The following is an 18,641-nucleotide window of genomic DNA, read 5'->3' as shown; positions in this document are numbered from 1 at the left end:
TGACATGTTCATACCATGCTAACCTATTGCTCCACATCTTTTCCATCACTGGCGCCACTTACAAATTTCCCCTGATGTACTCATTCGTGATCATATCCTTTCTCGTCACTCCACGCATCCATCTCAACATGCCAATTTAATTTTTGAGGTTATATATAAAATTTTCGACTAAATGTAGAAGCTATAGGTTCTATTCACAGAGAGAAACTTACAGAAATGTTCACTTACGGCATCTTGTTAAGCAGGTAATGGGTACCCATCTACATGTTTGTTAACAGTTGTACCGGAACGAATCGACATTGAATATTTTATTAGAAGGTAGAGAAGAGCAGCGGGTGTATGGTAGATTTAGAGATAAAAGCTTCACCTATGAGTTCGCATCTAATGAAGTACTGAATGGCAGACAAGTGAACCTCACTGTGTACTACGTTGACATGGGTGTCAATGCCTTATTCAATACTGCTTTCTGTGAGTACCTCTTTTTTTAACGTATTATTTAAATCATACATTTTACATAAAAAGGAACTAACCTCAAACGTTCACTTATTCGCTTTCGCTGTGTTCTTTACCACGATCTCATCAACAATAACTGAAATGCTTATGGATGGTAGACCTCGTGAAAACGAATCATATGAGCATTGGGGCATCAGAGGACAAGGACATCAGAGACCTCTATGCGAGAATAGCAGGATCTCTGCTTTATGTCGCTCTAGCGCTTGTCGCTCCCTCTTATGCGAGCCCTTCTGGTCAGCTCTTTGTCACCATAATAAATATTATTTTCATTTGAATTATGTCTATGTTTTATTAAAATCTATCGAGTTTTTCGGTTTTCGCGATTGTTACACTTTATCATCTCCAGGCTTCCTTTTTTGCACGCCAGCTGAAACGGTCCCGTACTAGTCTCACAATTTTCCGGCCACTCTGACGATATTGTCTGACCATGTAGGAGGTCTGCCTCGAGGACATCTTGCGCCTACCGGGTACCACTCAGTGACCGCCTTGGTTCATCGGTCGTCGACAATTTTAGGCTCGCGATCCGCATACCGACATCTACGACTTAAGTTCGCTGTCGTGTCTCCACGTTGTGTATACGGTCGAGGGAAATGCCGAGCATTGCGCGCTCCATTGCGCTTTGAGCTACTCTGATTTTGTGCATGTATTGAATGAATTTGATTTTCGCTAAGTGTAAACGTACGTACTTATGAATAAACGTGACTGTTAAATCAAAATTCCCTTGTATTTTGCATTATTTTTTATTGATTTATGAAATATCCACAGGGTATTCTAGTTTAGGTTCTAGCCACCAGAAATTAAGGCGCGTCCCCGAACAAAACAGCTGCGCTAGCCGTTTTATGTACATTTTTAATAGCTATCTAATCGTTATTTAGAAAACATTTAATAATTAAAAATACATTATATTCCTTCCGAATGTTGACTTCATATTACCCGATGGATTTTTTTATTGAGTAAATGTTCATGAAATGACCCTATAAAGAGCCCACAGAAAGGAAAAAAAAATGAATTTATGCTTCTCCTCTTCACTTTGATTCGTTTGCGACTTACATTAATGGGTAGACAATTCAATGATAAACGTCTTGACAAGCATTTTCAATAGGTACGGTTTTTTACCTAATTTTGGTGACAATTTTTAATTTTGTGTTTTAAGTAAATATTATTTTAATTTTGTGTTTTAATAGTTTTTAATAGGCGTAATTGAAGCTTGTATATTCTATCTAGATGGGTTTTTGATGTCAAGCCGTAACTATGCAAGCCGTATCCAATGATTGATTCGCCGGGGGCCTTATATAAGTTGAGTAGGATAGTGTAAGGAGTTTTGTGCTTAATGATTGCAAATTTGGATAATATAACTTTAAGTTTGTCATATACCATGTATATATGTTCCGTCCATTTTAACCTATCATCAATTACAAGGCCTAAATAAGTCTGCTTACTAACTAGTTCGATATTTGCGCAATCATACGGGCGTCGTAGTATTCGCTATGTACTCGTAGGCAATCACGTTTATGAGCTGTGAGTTTTGTCTCTTGGTTCTTTCTGTTTTGGCTCGAGCTTATGAACATGAGATTGGTCTTGCTAACGTTTAGGATCAATCCCGCTTCGTGGGACCACTTGATCAGGTTAGTAAAATCAAACTGTAGTTTAGAGCTGTATTGATATCATGATGTGCTGCTACCAGGCAAGCATCAACAGCAAATTGAAATAATTGGCAAACATTGCACATTTTATTTAATATATTTTTATTTGATTGTTATGTTGGGTAAGTTATTAACATAAGAGAGGTAGTGGAGGGGGCCCGTACGGAGCCTTGGGCTGTTCCTTCATTAACCATCTTTTAGTCATTCTATGTTTCAGCCACTTTGACATAAAAAACACGGTCAGTTAAATAATCTTTACACTAGCCCAGCACTGGTCCCCTTACACCACAGTCCTCAACAACACCTCATGACGCAGGGTATCAAATGCCTTGCTATAATCAATGAACACTACGAACATGTGCATTTTATCATTGTGATAACCATATAAAAGATCAGTAAAAGCTGTCAAAAGCTGTGTTCTGTTTTTGTTTTTAGGTTGAAACCCGTACTGTGTTTTACTATTATTATCCACGTAAATATTTGTACTTAAATATACATTTTTCTACAATTTTATCAACGGTGGGGAGAATAGTTATGGGTCTGTAATTATCTTAGTCCGTTTACTACCCTTTTTGAAGATACGTCTGGCAATTCCAGTTTTAAGCTCTGACGGGTAAATATTTTTATCTATGCTAGAATTTATGGGTTTAGCAATTATTGATGTTATTTTGTGACTGATCTTTCTAATATGAATTACTCGTATGACATCTAGTCCAGGTGCTTTGTTAGTATTCAAACTCGTAATTATTTTTAAGACGTTATTTGTTTTCGCTTTTTGGAAATGCATAGATACACCAGCTGGCATCCTGTACTCTTTTTTGTCTAGTAGAGTCGTTTCACAGTTTGGTATATTTTGATGTTTTTGTTTATTATGATGCTTACAAAAAGACTAGAGGTACCGATTACGTAGTCCTATTTATGACCTGGCGCCCCTTGGCATGTGCTTCGCTTTATAAAGAATTGTCGTCCAAACTTTGCGATATCTCTCCCTTACACCATGCAGAAAAACTTGAACCAATATCAACATTTTATTATTGAAAATATTTATATTATTTCTTGATACGATTTTGTCAGTTGATTACTTGATACGATTATTAATTTCGTTAATGGTATGTTTGTTTTTAGCTTTAAAAATTAATTTATTAGCGTGATCGCGGGCCTGATAAATATGGAATAGTCCCTATATGCGCATGCTTTTAAAATTGTATTATTTATCCATTTACTGTTTATTTGCTTATTAATACTATTTTTAAGTTTTACTTTAATTTTCTATAACAACAACAACAACAACAACAACAACGACAACGACAACGACAGCGACAGCGACAGCGACAGCGACAACGACAACGACAACGACAACCCGCCGTTTCTTAAGTACACCCGATTCAACAAATTCCACAAAAAATCACCACTCACTCACATCGCCTCACAACACCACAACCGAACCAGAATACTTGGCTTAGGCCCGTACCTGGTTCCAAATATCCGACCATCAGTCGAGTACAAGAAAAATAATAATAATAATAATAATAATAATAATAATAATAGATCATTCTTATCGGACTTCATGTCGAAGTAGCATAGTGTAAAATCTTGTCGATGTAACATATTGTCGAAATAGCGTAGAGTCTGAGTAAAGTCAAGTCGATGTAACATATACCTAGTCGGAGTAGCGTGTGTCGAAGTTCAGTTGTAGAGTCGACTGATGTCATTATTTCGTAAATTTTTATTTTCTTTTGACATGCGCATTTTGTATAAAATTAATAAACTGTAAAATTTTGTTGACTTTGTTGTTTCCATTTCTTTTCTGCTTTCCATCTTGCAATCTTGATCTTACTACAATAATAGTATTTATCATGTACTGGTCATACAATATCCCTTTTAAAACAACTAGTTTATCTGGAAAACATTTTGGCTTACTCTAATGAATGACGGCATAGACATTATATTATGTACAAAGTTATCTATCATAGGCTAATTTTAGAGATAGGTGAGCACTAGCAGTGAAAGTTATCTAATACATTTCATATATTAAGTATATTTAAATTGATGAAAAATTAGCATTATCTTGAAATCTGAACCTCTTATTAAAATTCTCATAAAACAATAATTTCGACTTTAATCTTTAATTTGTGACCCACCTTACGAGTTAAAAAACTATTTTCGATGTTATTAGAAATCGGAATCCTATAAATAAGCTCCGCCCACGTCTCCCGTATGATCAGTCGCTTGCTGCTGATTGCGTCATTCGCTAGATGACGTGAGAAAAGTTTTACGAAAGATTGTAGAGGTGTAGTGCGGTGAGAGGGGCTCAAATGCTCAAGGTCATTTGTTTGGGAAAACGCCTTAAGTTGTACACATCATGTGGTCCATTGTTTAGCTGCTACAATTTTGTGGAGGAAATAAAGAACTTAATTATTTAAAAAAATAGGATAATAACCTGCTTAAAATCTGTTTTGCAAACATGCTATTTTCAGCAATCCTACCCGACGAATACGCGACTTCTATGAGAGAATTCGAAGCCGATTACGAATCCCACAAAAACATGACCTACTACATGGGAGATTTAAAATTACCTCATTGGTTCTTATCAACCACTACGACTGCCTGTTTCTACGGAGTGGAGGTAGGTACCTTACTGATAATTCTATTATCATCCCCAAAAAGTTGTACGACCTAAGGGGAATATGTAATTAAAGTTTTTGTGTGGCATCATAGATATCTGGAATATTTTTGTTTCAGATAATTATGCAATGTGTTGATTTGCATTCTCGCCATATTTCAGAAATTAATAATAGAAGTAATGCTAAATCATCTACAAATATATTTAAAAAAAATTCTGTTCAATATTCAGGCTAATTGTACCTAATAAAGTTTTGCAAAATTGTTCCTAAATCGTATGCACCGCGTCTGGCAATTACGGTTTTCACCTGTTCTTTGAATGACAGCTTCCTATCGAGCGTAATTCTTAGGTATTTTACTGTGTTCTCCAAAGGGACTGGAGGGCCGAAGAGCGAAATCGGGGTTAGGTTTTGTACCTACGACTGGACAGGTTACTACTCGTGAAGAATACCGCCGCGCTTTTGTAGGGATTGACTCGCCTGGACGTGTGGTGGCAGATTGGAGAGTCGCGGAAACTAATTTGGAACTGCGCGCCGAATAATAAAGCGCAGTGCTATTAGCAAAGAGTGCGAAATTTGCATACTGATACTTCGGAATATAGGTAGTGTACAGGGAGAATAGGAGAGGCGAGAGGACGGAGCCTTGCGGGACTGCGGCTCGTTAGGGGACGACATTGCGCCTTCGACACGATAGCGGAAAGAGAGATTCGGCAAGAAGTCTCGAATGATGTTCACAAGACGGTGAAAGAGACGGTGACAGTACAAGCTGTAAAGTAAGCCGTTGTGCCAGACTTTGTGGAAGGCCTTAGCTACATCGAAGAAGAGGGATGCTTGAAGCGGGGGCGATCGAGACGTTCGGAGATATGCTCCACTATCCGGTGCACTTGCTGAGCGCATGAGTGCCTAGCTCTAAAACCAAACTGTTCGTCGGGGAGGAGATTGTGGGACATGACGTAGTTTGCCCATGGTGTTAAGCACGGACAGTGACCGGACGGCTCAGAGAGAAGTTTCCCAGGCTTGTGAATACCGATGACCACCGCCTCTTTCCACTTTTGCGGACAGATGCAGTTGGTCAGAGCGGCGTTAAAAATTGTAGTCCGGAGACAGATGAGGAGCGCCGAAAGTTGTTCATGTACCTTGTTGGAGATACCGTCAGGGCCGGAGGCTTTGCGAGACTTAAGGTCCTTTGTGAGCGATTCTACTTCCTTCGGGATGACCGGGAGGAGAGGAGGAGAGGAGGGCGTGAGAGTTGCTTTGAGTTCGACCTCGGAGTTCGCCTGGAAGAGGCCTGGTCTACCGGTTCTAAGCTGGAGGAGCAGTGTGCTTCGAGGCAGTCGGCCAGGCAATCGGCCTTTTCCTCGTCGTCAAATGAAACACAGATAGATGAGATGAAACACAGAGAGTAGAGTGTTGCAATTCTTTGCCGTACACATCAGAAAGGAGGAAGCAAAGCGTTTAGTGCGAATGGGTGGTACATCAACGACATAAGGATGGAGTGTTCCGGACCTTCTAGTCGACCGAAGGACGTACGGTGAGGGTGGAACCAAATTGAAAAGTGTGTGTGCAATTAATTTTATGTTGTAACTGTATTAAAAAACAAGTGCACAACAAGATTGAAACTTTTAAACTCTATGGCTGTAGAGCCAACTAACTTTATCTCTGTCTTTGTGTAGTATTTGTTGGGTGTGATATTAGTGTTACTGTTAAGTATCGTCTTGTATATGTAATTAAAGCTAGCTGGCTATACATTAAATGGTAACGGAAAGCTGTAACCTATCACAAACAACCCTACGTTCCTACCTAACCTTTTTTTTTTGACTGGAGGGAAATCTTTATGGATACCCCTGAGCCCAGGGAGACTCAGGGGTTATGTGGGGACTGTCCCTCTCGCCCAGGTTTCCCTCTCGCCGGTTAAGTCGGCGCCGTGAGATCAGTGAACATTCACCACGACGCCGCCAGGCCGCCCTAGCTTACGGCAGGGCTCCCGCGCCAACGGAGGGGCGAGTCGGTTGTCCTCCGACCCGTCCCCGGTCCCTGTCCAGAGCCCGCTGGTCTCACTAGGGGATCAGGCAAGCAGCGAACTGCCTTCGCCTTCTCCCCGTACGTCTGCGCCGGAGCGGGTGCGCGTCCGCCGCATCCTCGCGCACCCGCTCCGCGGCCTCCTTTTGCGTCATAACCTCTGCGCAAAAGGAGGCCACCGCCTCCCAGGACTCCTCGCTATCGAGCATGGCGGCAACCACGCTCGGCAGCGAGAGGTCCTGCCCTACAGTCCCCGTCAGAGTGCGGCGCTGCCCATCCCACCGGCTGCACACCTCTAGGGTGTGCTGCGCGGTGTCACCCGCAGCGCCCCACTCGTGGCACAACGGGGACGGTTCCCTCCTCGCCACCTTGTGCAGGTAGTGACCGAAGCAGCCGTGCCCGGTCAGCACCTGCACAAGGTGGTACGACAGTGGCCCGTGGGACCGGTTTACCCACTCTACGAGGACAGGGCGGATCGCCTCTATGGTACGAGCGCCATAGGGGGGATCCGCCAAGCCCTCTTTCCGCCGGTCCCGCATGCGTTGCGCCGCGAGGCGGCGCTCCCGCTCCACCTCTTGGGGAGCGGGTCGCTCGCCTCAGTCCCTCACTCCCCGCCGGTAAGTGCGGACCTCCGCCAGCTTCGAGCGGCTTCGAGGTCCCACGGCGGAGTACCGGCGAGGACGCATGCGGCAGCGCAGGCCACCGTCATGTACACCCTGTACAATCGCAGGGCGACCACCCTCTGGGGCCTCCTCAGCAGCGACTTCGTCGCCGCTGATAAGGCCCCACTCCAAATGGGAGCCCCGTATAAGGCCATACTCCGGGTCACCCCGGCGTATAGCCTTCTGCATGGGGCTCCCGGCCTCCCGAGGTTGGGCAGGAGCCTGCCCAACGCCGATGCGGCGCCCACTATTCGAGGAGCCAGTTGCCGGAAATGCTCCCCGAAGTTCCATCGACGGTCCAGGACAAGTCCCAGATATTTCATCTATGACTTGACCGGGACCGATACTCCCGCGATGGAGATGTGGGCGCCTGCCGGCACCGCCCAACCTCTACCCCTCCCGCCGAAGACGGCCACATCCGTCTTCGGCACGGCGACCTCGAGCCCCAGCAGTTGTATTCGGCGGACCACCATGTCCGCCGCTACTGAAGCTCTTCTGGCCGCCTCCTGGAAGGTGGTCCCCCAGACGGCCACCAGCGTGTCATCGGCGTACGCGATGACCGCCGTCCGGGGGAGCAGCGCGCCCCTCAGCACCCAATCGTACCCCAGGTTCCACATTAGTGGTCCTAATACCGACCCTTGGGGTACTCCGCACCTCATTGGGCGCTCGGCGCGCCTCCCTTCCCTCGTCTGGTAGAGCACCACCCTGTCCTCCAGGTAGTGCTCCACCAGACCTACCTAACAACCTAGCCCTGACCATACACTAGTATATATATATACGTATGTAGATAGGTAGAGGAAGCCTGTTACCATGCGACCTAAGGTAACAGACGTAAGGTGGGAAGGATGAGGGGTGCAAGGAAAGTATTTTCTCACTGCCAGTCTCACAGACTCACAAGACTGATCAGATAATCTGCTAAAAACGGCTAAAGGTGTCTAGGCCGCAGTGACAGGATGCTGTAGTCAGGAGAGTTCCGTCGTCGTTAATGAGACAGCGTTGATGTCTGGATTCAAAGAGACCTTTATTTTTTTAAACTAGATTATTTATACAAATTCTATGCATTTTTCATAAAATAATTCAGCATTAAAATTATAAGGCATGAAAAATATTGCGTTCCATGTATCAAATTCTATTGCAGTGCCTCGAAAACCTGCCTTAGGGTGTTAAGAACCGTTTACACAGGGCCAATCGACGAGCCATTCCATTAAGCCAAGCCATTATTGGCGTCATGTAAATAGAGGACAATACATTGTGGAATATTTCCAGACCAGTGATACCCATTTCCCCACCACAAGTGCATTCAATTGGCCTTATGTGAATGTGCATCCTGAGCCACTTCACTAGTTTGCCTTACCGTTTAATAAAGTAACTTATTATAATACCGGCTGTAGTATAATGGACGTTCCCGAATTTCGCACTTTTCACTAGACTGGCTTAATGTCTTGACTTTGTGAAAGGGCTCGTCAAATGGCCCTGTGTACCTAAATGGGCCATGAAGCTCGTATAAGCCCTTTGAAGATATTAAAACGTTCCCCTGTAAAATTGTGAATTTGGGCTTACGACTCTTTACGTAGAGGACTTGTATGTATATCATAATATAAAATAATCTAGGCCTTAAAATTAATGCAACCTACTTTTAATATTTCATTTTATCATTTGTTTTAGGCTATTTTTTTTTTTATTTATATTTATAGTTTTTTCAGAGTGCAAAACATAATTTCGTAATGACGGCGGTGCTCGCGCTGTTGGTCACCCTCTTGGTAATTCTAGTTTGTCGTTACAGGTAAGTTTAACTAAACGGGCAGAAATGGCCCTTAAAGTCTGCGTAGTTTGTACCTATTAAATTTTATTGTCAATAAAATAAAGGACTCTTTTGAAATAGAAGAAATACTCGCAGATACGTTTTTCAAGTCTTTATTTATAAACCTGTAATATGCGAACACTTTATTATGGTACTAGAGCATAGTTTTCCAAAGTGGTCCGTCCCGTCCCCCAAGAGTCCTAGGAATGCGGTGGGGGCCCCGAAAGCAATGATTTTTTTTTCAAATGCGGTAGCTCCCCTGGATATCTATTTCTATTTCCCTAGGACCCTTCAGCGCCCACTGAGGGGCGGTAGGGATCACTTTGGGAAACTATGTATTATACATTGATTCAATAGCGCGTTTGCATCGATACAGCCGCACGTTTTTAATGATTCAACATACGCGACTGCATCGATGCAAACGCGCGTTTTCTGCTAAAAGTTGTGGGTATGTAACCGCCCTAAGGTTCGTATCTGATGAGCGACTACAATACATAATAATACGTACCTACCTAAGTAACCGCCATCTTCTGTGAAACTCGATTAGCTCCGGAAAGTGGACTGAAGTAAATAGCTCGTGTAATGGACAATTACGTTCTTGATTTTGTTTTCAGGCGTGTAAAGAAGATCTTTAAAGTATGTATGCCTATTAAACAAAAAATTTCGTAAGTATCGTGCGATATGTATTTTTTATTACTAGAGTTGCAACGAATATTCGACGACGATTGGATATTCGACTTGTTTTCTGCTGTTCGGCCGAATATCATGTAATTATTGAACTACTTTTCGGCCGAACACCGAATACCTAAAACAGGAGAACATATTTTAATATATTAAATATATGTATAGTATATTAAATGAAAAGTAATTGTTATGTCATTTAATGACAAAATAAACGCTGAGAAATCAACCAAGTACTTATTACATTTGTAAACCAAAATAAAATTAAGTTTTTGAAAGTTAATCAAACAGTGAAGTAATAAACAATTACTTTCTTCATTAAGTCATACATTTTAAGTATAAACTTAAAAATACCTTTTTTTATTTCGTTGTATTAAATTATTGATTATTACCGAAGTTAATACGTGGTATTTTGGGCCAATTTTCGTACGAGCATTATCAGGCCGAATAGTTTGGCTGAATATTCGGCTAAATAGCCACTATTCAACAGTATCCGGGCAGAGGCCGACTATAATACTATTATTTGCAAAAGTAATTGGTGATTTCAGTTAAGCTGGTATTTTTAAATACTTTTTAAATTATGGAAACGATCACTTTTCCGTAATTCGAATTTGCACCTTGTGTGAACAACACTTTTAATAAGGAATTGTATGTATAAATGCGTGGAAGAATTCTTAGCAAGCTGTCGCCTGCATCGCAATAAATTTCGTAAGAATCTTACTTAACAATCTGCATTTGTTCACAGACCTAATTGTAAGAAATATGATGTTTCACGGCTTCGACTGAGGTTAGTACGAAGGCGTTGTTTTCTAATAAACTTACTACTACAGATGGCGCGGGTGCTGTAAAGTACTTACCTTCCCATAGCCTTTGCTACGGTTGCTTGTGATATAGTAGCATATGATACGGTGGCCTGTGATACGACGGATTACAACGCGCCAGCTCTCTCCAACGGGCTGTGCGAAGTGTATCTACTTAGGGACATATCGCACATATCTCTGACTCGAGTCGACGAGTCGCGGCATTCAGATTGGCCCAGCGCTTCACAGCGAAATCACAGGCCGAGATAACTCTGCCTAAAACTACAACGCTTTATTTTAAAGTACACTAAGAGACGGATTCTATACATCTATAATTATATATTTTCATTTGTAAAAATTGGGGATTTACTTTTCACATTACTTATACTGGTGATCGAATTTGTGCAGAAAGTGCCTGGGTAGGTACGAGTAGGTACCGCCGTTATACCTATTGATGATACTGTAGTGTAGTGTGAGCAGCACTGTACGGGATTGATGGGTAGATCTTTCCACAGGCAAGTTAGGCAAATGTAGTACGACACTAATATGACTGACTTTTGTTCGGATCAATGAGGCTTTGTATTATACGGACGATGAGCTTTTCTAAAACAATGCGAGGAAATAATAAATTACTGAAGAAGGAGAATGTGTAATAGAAAAAGCAAAACAAATTTACTTTTTGTTTTAAATTAGGCGGAGTACCTACACTTATAGTCACTATTGTATATTCGCTCTTCTCACTACTCTCAACTCATTTTCGCGAAGAAAATAAAAAGAAACAAAAATAAACGCCTAAGTATTTTCATTTATTTTACCGCCATTTTTTTAAATAGGTAGGCACCTATATGGTGCGAACACATTCGTGTACCTACCTTAATTAAAAGCAATAGTATATTTTTTATTGAGGGACTAAAACGAGCCAATATAGGTAGGGGGAAGCGGGGCAGTTTGACACAGGGGGTACATTCACACACCTGCATTATCTCCATAACTTCAAACATGATATTAGTTGTGATAATACCTTTGTACGTATGAGCAATAGACATGCGATGATGCAGCTCACCAGTTAACCATTTTCGTTCAACAGGTCACAAAGTGTTTTCACAGCCGTTAACCAAAAAAATAAGCGACATTAATACGAGTGCCACTGCAGTTTTGTTCAACTTACAGGGTTTTGAGTTTTAAAACAGGATAAACTAGTGTTTTCAATAACTAGAATTGAATGTGACTGAGTGAATATATAATGATTAAAAAAAATCTTTTCCAAACTGGCCGCTGGGGTACTTTTATACACCAGTGAGTGGGGCAGTTTGGTACGTATCAAAGTACTAGGAATTATAGTGCGCGCGGAACTAGCTGGCCGCGCCTTAGGTAGGGACAGGGGTGAGGGGGCGGGTTGCTTGCTGCTCGCAACGCACATGAGATTAGACAGTGACGACCAATCTCGAGATATCGTGAACAATAATTGTTCAGTTATTGAAAAGAAAAAATTAAAGCCAATTGAACTTTTACAAGTTTATATTATACCTATCTAATTAATTGCAATGTACAGTCGGCAGCACATCAGGCCGCCACAAACTGTCAGATTTCCTCAATTGATTTTCAACTTAAAGTCCAGGGAATAGAGTATAAAATTGATTGGATAAATTTGACATTTATGTATTGATGGACTTGCTGTTGTCCGTACATTGCAATTAAAAGTAAAATAAACCAAAAACAAATTAAATGAAATTCTTCCGACATATTTGAATCATTTATGAAATTATTATTAATTAATTAGTGTAACTAACACGACTTTGTATTTATAGATATGAAATTACTCTGACATATTATCCTCTGAATCACTTGATTCTGAATTGTCTGAACTTGAGTCAGAATCATCTTGTAAGTTTATAATGAATTCGTCCATCACAGTATCATATCTCATATCATGATTCCAGTATTCTTGTTCGTTTTTTTTGTACGTGGTCGTCGCATTTTTGCCATTGTTCGGCAGAAAATTCAGAAAATAGTCTTGTTAGTATTGTAATTTTCTCGTCCAATGTAGCATTAATGTGATCTCTGGCCAGGCAATTTTTTATATTTGCCCACACAAGCTCGATTGGGTTGAGATCTGGATGATATGGAGGTAGTCTTAGAACAGTATGACCTACACCTTTCAGAAGTTCATCAATCGTGTATATTTTTTCTGATTGGGTCGTATTAATCAAGCCCAAGAGTTCAGCTTTGACCATCGTGGGAGAAAAGGGCACGTTATGATTTTGCAACCAATTCTGCATATTAATTTTCATACAGGACATAGTCGGTTTCTTCTCAACTTGCACACAGTGGTAAGCTGCATTGTCCATAACTATGACTGAGTTAGGTGGAAGTTTAGGTATTAACTTTCGATCAACCCAGTTGTAAAAATTTGTAGAGTTCATGTCTCCATGATAGTCTCCTGTTTTTGAATCTGATTTAAAAATTAGCAGAGCATCGTCAACTAACCCGTTCCGACTACCAGCGTGAACTATTATTAAACGCCTTCCTTTGCCTATATCTGCATAAACACCAGGTTCCGACGAAGATTGCCAACATTTTTGGACATTATGACTTTGGTTAACGTAAGTTTCGTCCAGAAAGAATATATTTCGTTTGTCTTCTCTGAATTTTCTTATGGCCCTCAAATATTTCACTCGCCATTCAACAATGTTTGGTCTCTCTAATAAAAGGGATCTCTTCGATTTACATTTTTTAAATGAATATCCCAGTTTGTGCAAAAGTTCTCTTAAATAAGTTAATCCGCAATCTAAAATATTATCCTCTTTTAACACAGCATTTAGTTTTCGTAGACTTGGATTTGTTTTCTGTACCGTATAAAACTGATTTATTTTTCTTCTTATCACTCCTAAATCAAAATCATCAACTTGTATTTTCTTTTTTATCTCTTTTGGCCTTCGTGGAGAACTAAATTTTGCTTCCCCTGTATTTTGCAAGGATGTTTTACTTTGAGCAATTACTCTCCTTACACTTCGTTCTGATATCCCGGTTGCTTGTGCCACTAATTTATGAATATTCGCATCAGTTTTATATTCTAAACTATTGACATCGGCTTTCCGTTTTTTAAAAAACGTATGCACTTTAAATATTATTTCCTTAGATTGTCTTTTTATCGGCGGACTCATCTTGACATTGCAATCTCTTGTGCGTTTTGTCTAAACTAGCCAGAACTGTCAACGTGTGTTGCCGCCGCGAAGTCCGGCGCCGAACTGAGTATTCTGAGTAATGACATCAAGTGCCCCCGCCTCCCCGTCCCACCGCTCACATACCTAAGGCGCGGCCAGCTAGTTCCGCGCGCACTATAGTTATTTTGTACGAAAAATATAAAACTGTTTCAACAAGTCACTGTAAAGAGGTGAACTAGTGACATTTAGCGCTATAGTCAGCTCTTCCTCCTGTATTTCTACTTCCAAGACACTCTACAAAGAACTCTTTTGAAATGGTGCCCTAGAAAGAAGTCTTGATAGATCAAGTGCGGAGGCACATATAGCGTCATACTTTATGAACAGTTGATCACCTAGTGCTGATAATACGTGGCAACCAGAAATGACATACTACGTTGATTCACATTCTAAGTACCCCAAGCGATCTATCAAAGTACCCCACAGGTGGGGCAGAATTGGATAATTCCCATTTTTTGTTAAAATCAAAATTTTTCTATTGTTCAACGTTATTTATGAAAGAAAAGATTCAATTAGTAATGTTTATTAGTTATATCATCAATAAGGTTAAAAAAATATTCATTATAATTTCATTTAGTAGCCCAAAATCAAAGTTAAAAAAAGTGTACGAATCTGCCCCGCTTCCCCCTACTATTAAGCAAGGGTGTCTATTATTCCTATATATATTTTCGCTCTAACACAAAATTATGTACCAAAATTCTCAAGTGTTCGCGGGAAAATAATATGGCGCCACCGTCTATGCGGAAAAGGCACGGAACTAAAACCGAGTTAGAGTTTGTTCACTCGCGGTAAATGAAAAAATTAGGTTTTTGTTACTCCTTATGGAATAGACTTTCACTATATTGACGTACTTTTAGAGCATAAGAAGTGAAAAATAAGTAATACCACAGACAATATTTTTTTTAATTCTCGCGATTACGGGCTCTGATGTCTTTCTAAGGCTGAAGCTACAAGTTGGCTGTATGACAGTTTTTCTTTAGTCTGTTTCAGTGATCTTTTGGTTTGCTTCAGTTTGTTTACTATATAATAAATTATTATATAGTAAGCAAAGCTTTTATTATATAGCAAAGCAAAGATATTATTATTATTAATAATAATATATTTAAAAGTGTAGAGCAGTATTGTAGTATTGGATTTTCTTAGAATAAAAACGCATAGAATGATAGTTTCATATCAAACGAACTGTCACAAGTGAGGCAAAAATCAAATTCATGTAGACTAGTTTTAGTAGTAGGTTAATTTTCGGTTTTAGTGAATATTTATAAAAAAATACAAGTTGAAACGCGTTACTTCCTTGTGGAATGTGATGTTAGTATCTACTTTATGTTTGTCTGACGTATTTTTACACTCATTTACCGCACATTTCGTCATTTTTAGCTAAAATTCTTGATCTGTTCGCGGTGCAAGTTGACCTTGAGCACTCAAGGCCCGCCCGCTCGTGTAGGCCCTTTTGGCGCGCTGCAATTTGCCTCACTTAGCGTGTGCGGACTAGGTTTCTATGCGTTATTATTCTAAGTGGATTTTCATATTTATTTGGTAAAGAGTTGCACGCTCCATAAATGACAAACTTTGTGGATTCTATTTTTAAAGCAATGCAAACATTTCCGAGGCTGCTTAAGAAGTAATACTTAACATCTGAAATGCGAAAGCGTGTAGGTAGTATGGGTGCATCGAGTATATAACCAGAAATAGAGGCGAAATGTCATTTAATTTGTTTGAAAACTATTATGCCATATCATTACTATGACAACTGCGCTCCGATTGGCTAACATTTGACGGGTGTCGTCAATGAGTGTCGTCAACTGTTTCACTTCAAATCGACCATTTAACTTGAGCTTTGCTACAATGGACGAAAATTGCAAAATTACATATTTAATAATTAATTATCGATGAAATTTGTTCCTTTTGTTTTGTAATTAGATGTTTTGCTGTTTTTCCCACACCACCGAAAAGAAAAACACGGCATTATTAGAGATATTTTCTTTATTACAATAAATACGGAATATTTTTTGGAAAATGCAGTAGGTGACCTGTCTATATTTCAGTGCAAACGAGAGTTGATATTTATAAGAGCTGTATCGCTAATGTGTTACCAGGAATATATTGCCCTTATTTCGTCTCTATTTCTGGTTATATACTCGATGTATGGGTGTGATCTTGTAGACTAAACAGTGACATAATATTGTTATGAATTCGATAGTATGTGGTAATACGCAGGCCACACTGAAGGTTTTGCACTCCTGGCGACTCATTAATATTCGAAATTCAAATGTTATGTTTGAAAAAAATATAGAATTCTATCTATCGAATGCAATATTTTTGGCGGGAAATTGCTTGCCATTTTTTAAATTTCACCAGTTGACTGAAAATGAATTTATCTTTTTTTTTTTTCTTATATTTTGGCACTATGGCGTCCAGCCTTTGGCCATATGCAATTTCCACTGAGTTGCACATTTTTGATAATTCTTCCAAATAAATATTTTCTTGCTTCTTGAGATTTTAGGATAATTATTATTGTCGTTGCAGTTGTTGTTGTGGAACTTTGGTTGGGTTTATGGATATTAATATGAAATCGCGGAATAAAAATAAAAGCCAACGGAATTTTGGAAAGGTGATCAACAGGATAGGATAGGTAGTATATTTATAGGTAAATCTAACCAATGAAGGATGGAAAATGAATTTATCGCGTATAGATTTGGAGCTGTGATTTTTTTATGACTAACATTTTATTTATGAGTTTTACAAAACTTTCAGTACGGCCCTGGTACTAACAATAAAGGCTATATCCACACATATCCGGGCCGTGCCCGGGACAAAAACATCGTTGCATATATTTTGTAAGAACTCATTCACACATGTCCGTGTCCGGGCCGGGCGGCGCCAGGACGGGCCCGCAGTTCATACGAACTAGCACGCCCCGTCCACGTCCCGGGCACGGCCCTGAAGTGTGTGGATAGTCCTTAACTGTGCGACATATTTCATTTTGTCATTCATGATAAACAAATATAGCAAGAGCAAATTAAAGACGCGATTGTTTTTAACTCATTGTTATAATATGTGCTTTTTGTTACGTCCTATAAAGTATTGAAATAAATAAAGCTAAATTAATTATTTCAGAAGCAAATCAGCACTTATCTTGTCGAGGCCTGGTGTACATTTTATGCCTCACAAGAGGCATATTTTATTCGATAAGTTTAAAGCTTACAGCATTGAAGGAGATGGCAGTTCTATGGCGTGCAGGTGACTACCACAGTGACCAGTAATCTGTAAAATTAGTGATATCGCTAGATATGATGCTGCGATAGACTACTGTGTCAAACCATCACACCAACTTGTAAGTCAATGACACCAACACACAAAATGCTGCAAAAAGGACGGACTATGACCTAAACTCTTGCTTGAGAGGCGACCATGCCCAGTGGGACGTATAAAATGCGTTGGTGATGGTGGTAGTGATGATGCTGCAAATAGGATTTTTCGGAACTTACTTTTTATTTATGAATTCCATGTAGATCACAGAAATCTTTTGTCAATAAGCTATGTCTATTGAAAAACGAATAAATTTGTTTTGTCTTGATAAAATAGCCGGAATATTCCTGTTGTTATGAAATTACAAAACATTATACCGGAACTTGCAGTTTTGGTTTGACCAGTACTCATGGTAAAAATGTCTGGTCATGTTGGCTAACACGTTCAACTATCAATGCCATCCTGTAGTCGATATACTGCGATTTTACGTCAAAAATGTCGAAAGCAACGAGTTATCGTTTTGGTTGAAAGTTTCTGATGTTAAAATTTCAAAATGATCGTGAAGATTTTACTTACTCCAATAATAACTTTGTTTCTAATATCATTCTAATAAATTTTTATGTATGTGTGTTGGTAACGAAATCAAGAAAGGCGATTATCACACAGCACCGTACCCGCGGAATCATGCGCGCGGTGGCGGAGACGTAGATCTGCGTCAACGCGCGATTTAATCTGCGCGGGGGCAGCGGTCTAGCGGCTCCGCGTCACTTAAAGTACTCTCTTCGCAGTTGATCGCCGTAGTGATTGTATATGTAGCCGAGATCCTTCTTTGACAAGAATGGTTAATATTACAGAACTCATTCAGGACGCTGCAGTTATATTGTCTACTTAGTTTTTGTTTACTCAAATAAAAAGACTCCGAAGATATTGGATACATCCCTATTTATGAGCTTACTTTCTTACTTTTTATGAAGTGTGATAATCGTCTTAAAACCCTGGCACCGTTGGTGTTTCCAGAATTTGTAGAGACATTTATTATTTTTTCTTTCTTTAAAAATTATTTGTTTCGTTTTCAGAAAAGAAGTAATCTGGCGAATGAATTGTAACTTTAAATTCAATATGGGTATAAAGCGGGCAGAAAAAAATTTACAGTCTTCTAAACATTGAAAATTATACCTATTATTGTTCACATTGGGTTTTATTTGCATTTTAGTAGAAAAGTGATAGTGACAGTGTATTGACTCGTTGTGTCCTTTTTTTTCCATCCTCTAAGGTTGTGTCTCACTGCCACTGCTGGCGTGGTGCCGCGTAGCTAATGCCAGGTCTTTTAGAACAGAGTCGTTCTCAGAGGATTTTTACTATACCTAAGTTTTTGTAATGTAATGTAATAAAAAATACGCGGCCTGTAATAAATAAAATTTTGCGACTAGA

The 18,641-nt window shown here is 39.8% G+C and overlaps 1 protein-coding gene across 1 annotated transcript in view; it reads left to right on the top strand.

The window, feature by feature from the left end:
* LOC113233941 overlaps positions 1-17,205 on the top strand; it is a 31,928-nt gene extending 14,723 nt beyond the window's left edge. The window contains exons 3-8 of the mRNA XM_026469177.1: positions 279-468; positions 4,634-4,782; positions 9,162-9,241; positions 9,874-9,924; positions 10,686-10,727; positions 17,079-17,205. Of these exons, the coding sequence (XP_026324962.1) occupies positions 279-468; positions 4,634-4,782; positions 9,162-9,241; positions 9,874-9,924; positions 10,686-10,727; positions 17,079-17,205 (639 nt within the window). The remainder of the gene's footprint in view (positions 1-278; positions 469-4,633; positions 4,783-9,161; positions 9,242-9,873; positions 9,925-10,685; positions 10,728-17,078) is intronic.
* Positions 17,206-18,641: the final 1,436 nt, after the last annotated feature.

This window comes from Hyposmocoma kahamanoa, unplaced genomic scaffold, assembly GCF_003589595.1.
Source record: "Hyposmocoma kahamanoa isolate Upper Pololo Valley unplaced genomic scaffold, ASM358959v1 80, whole genome shotgun sequence".
NCBI lineage: Eukaryota > Metazoa > Arthropoda > Insecta > Lepidoptera > Cosmopterigidae > Hyposmocoma > Hyposmocoma kahamanoa.
The sequence above is the reverse complement of the archived record's forward strand: the minus strand, read 5'-3'. Positions and strand labels throughout refer to the sequence as shown.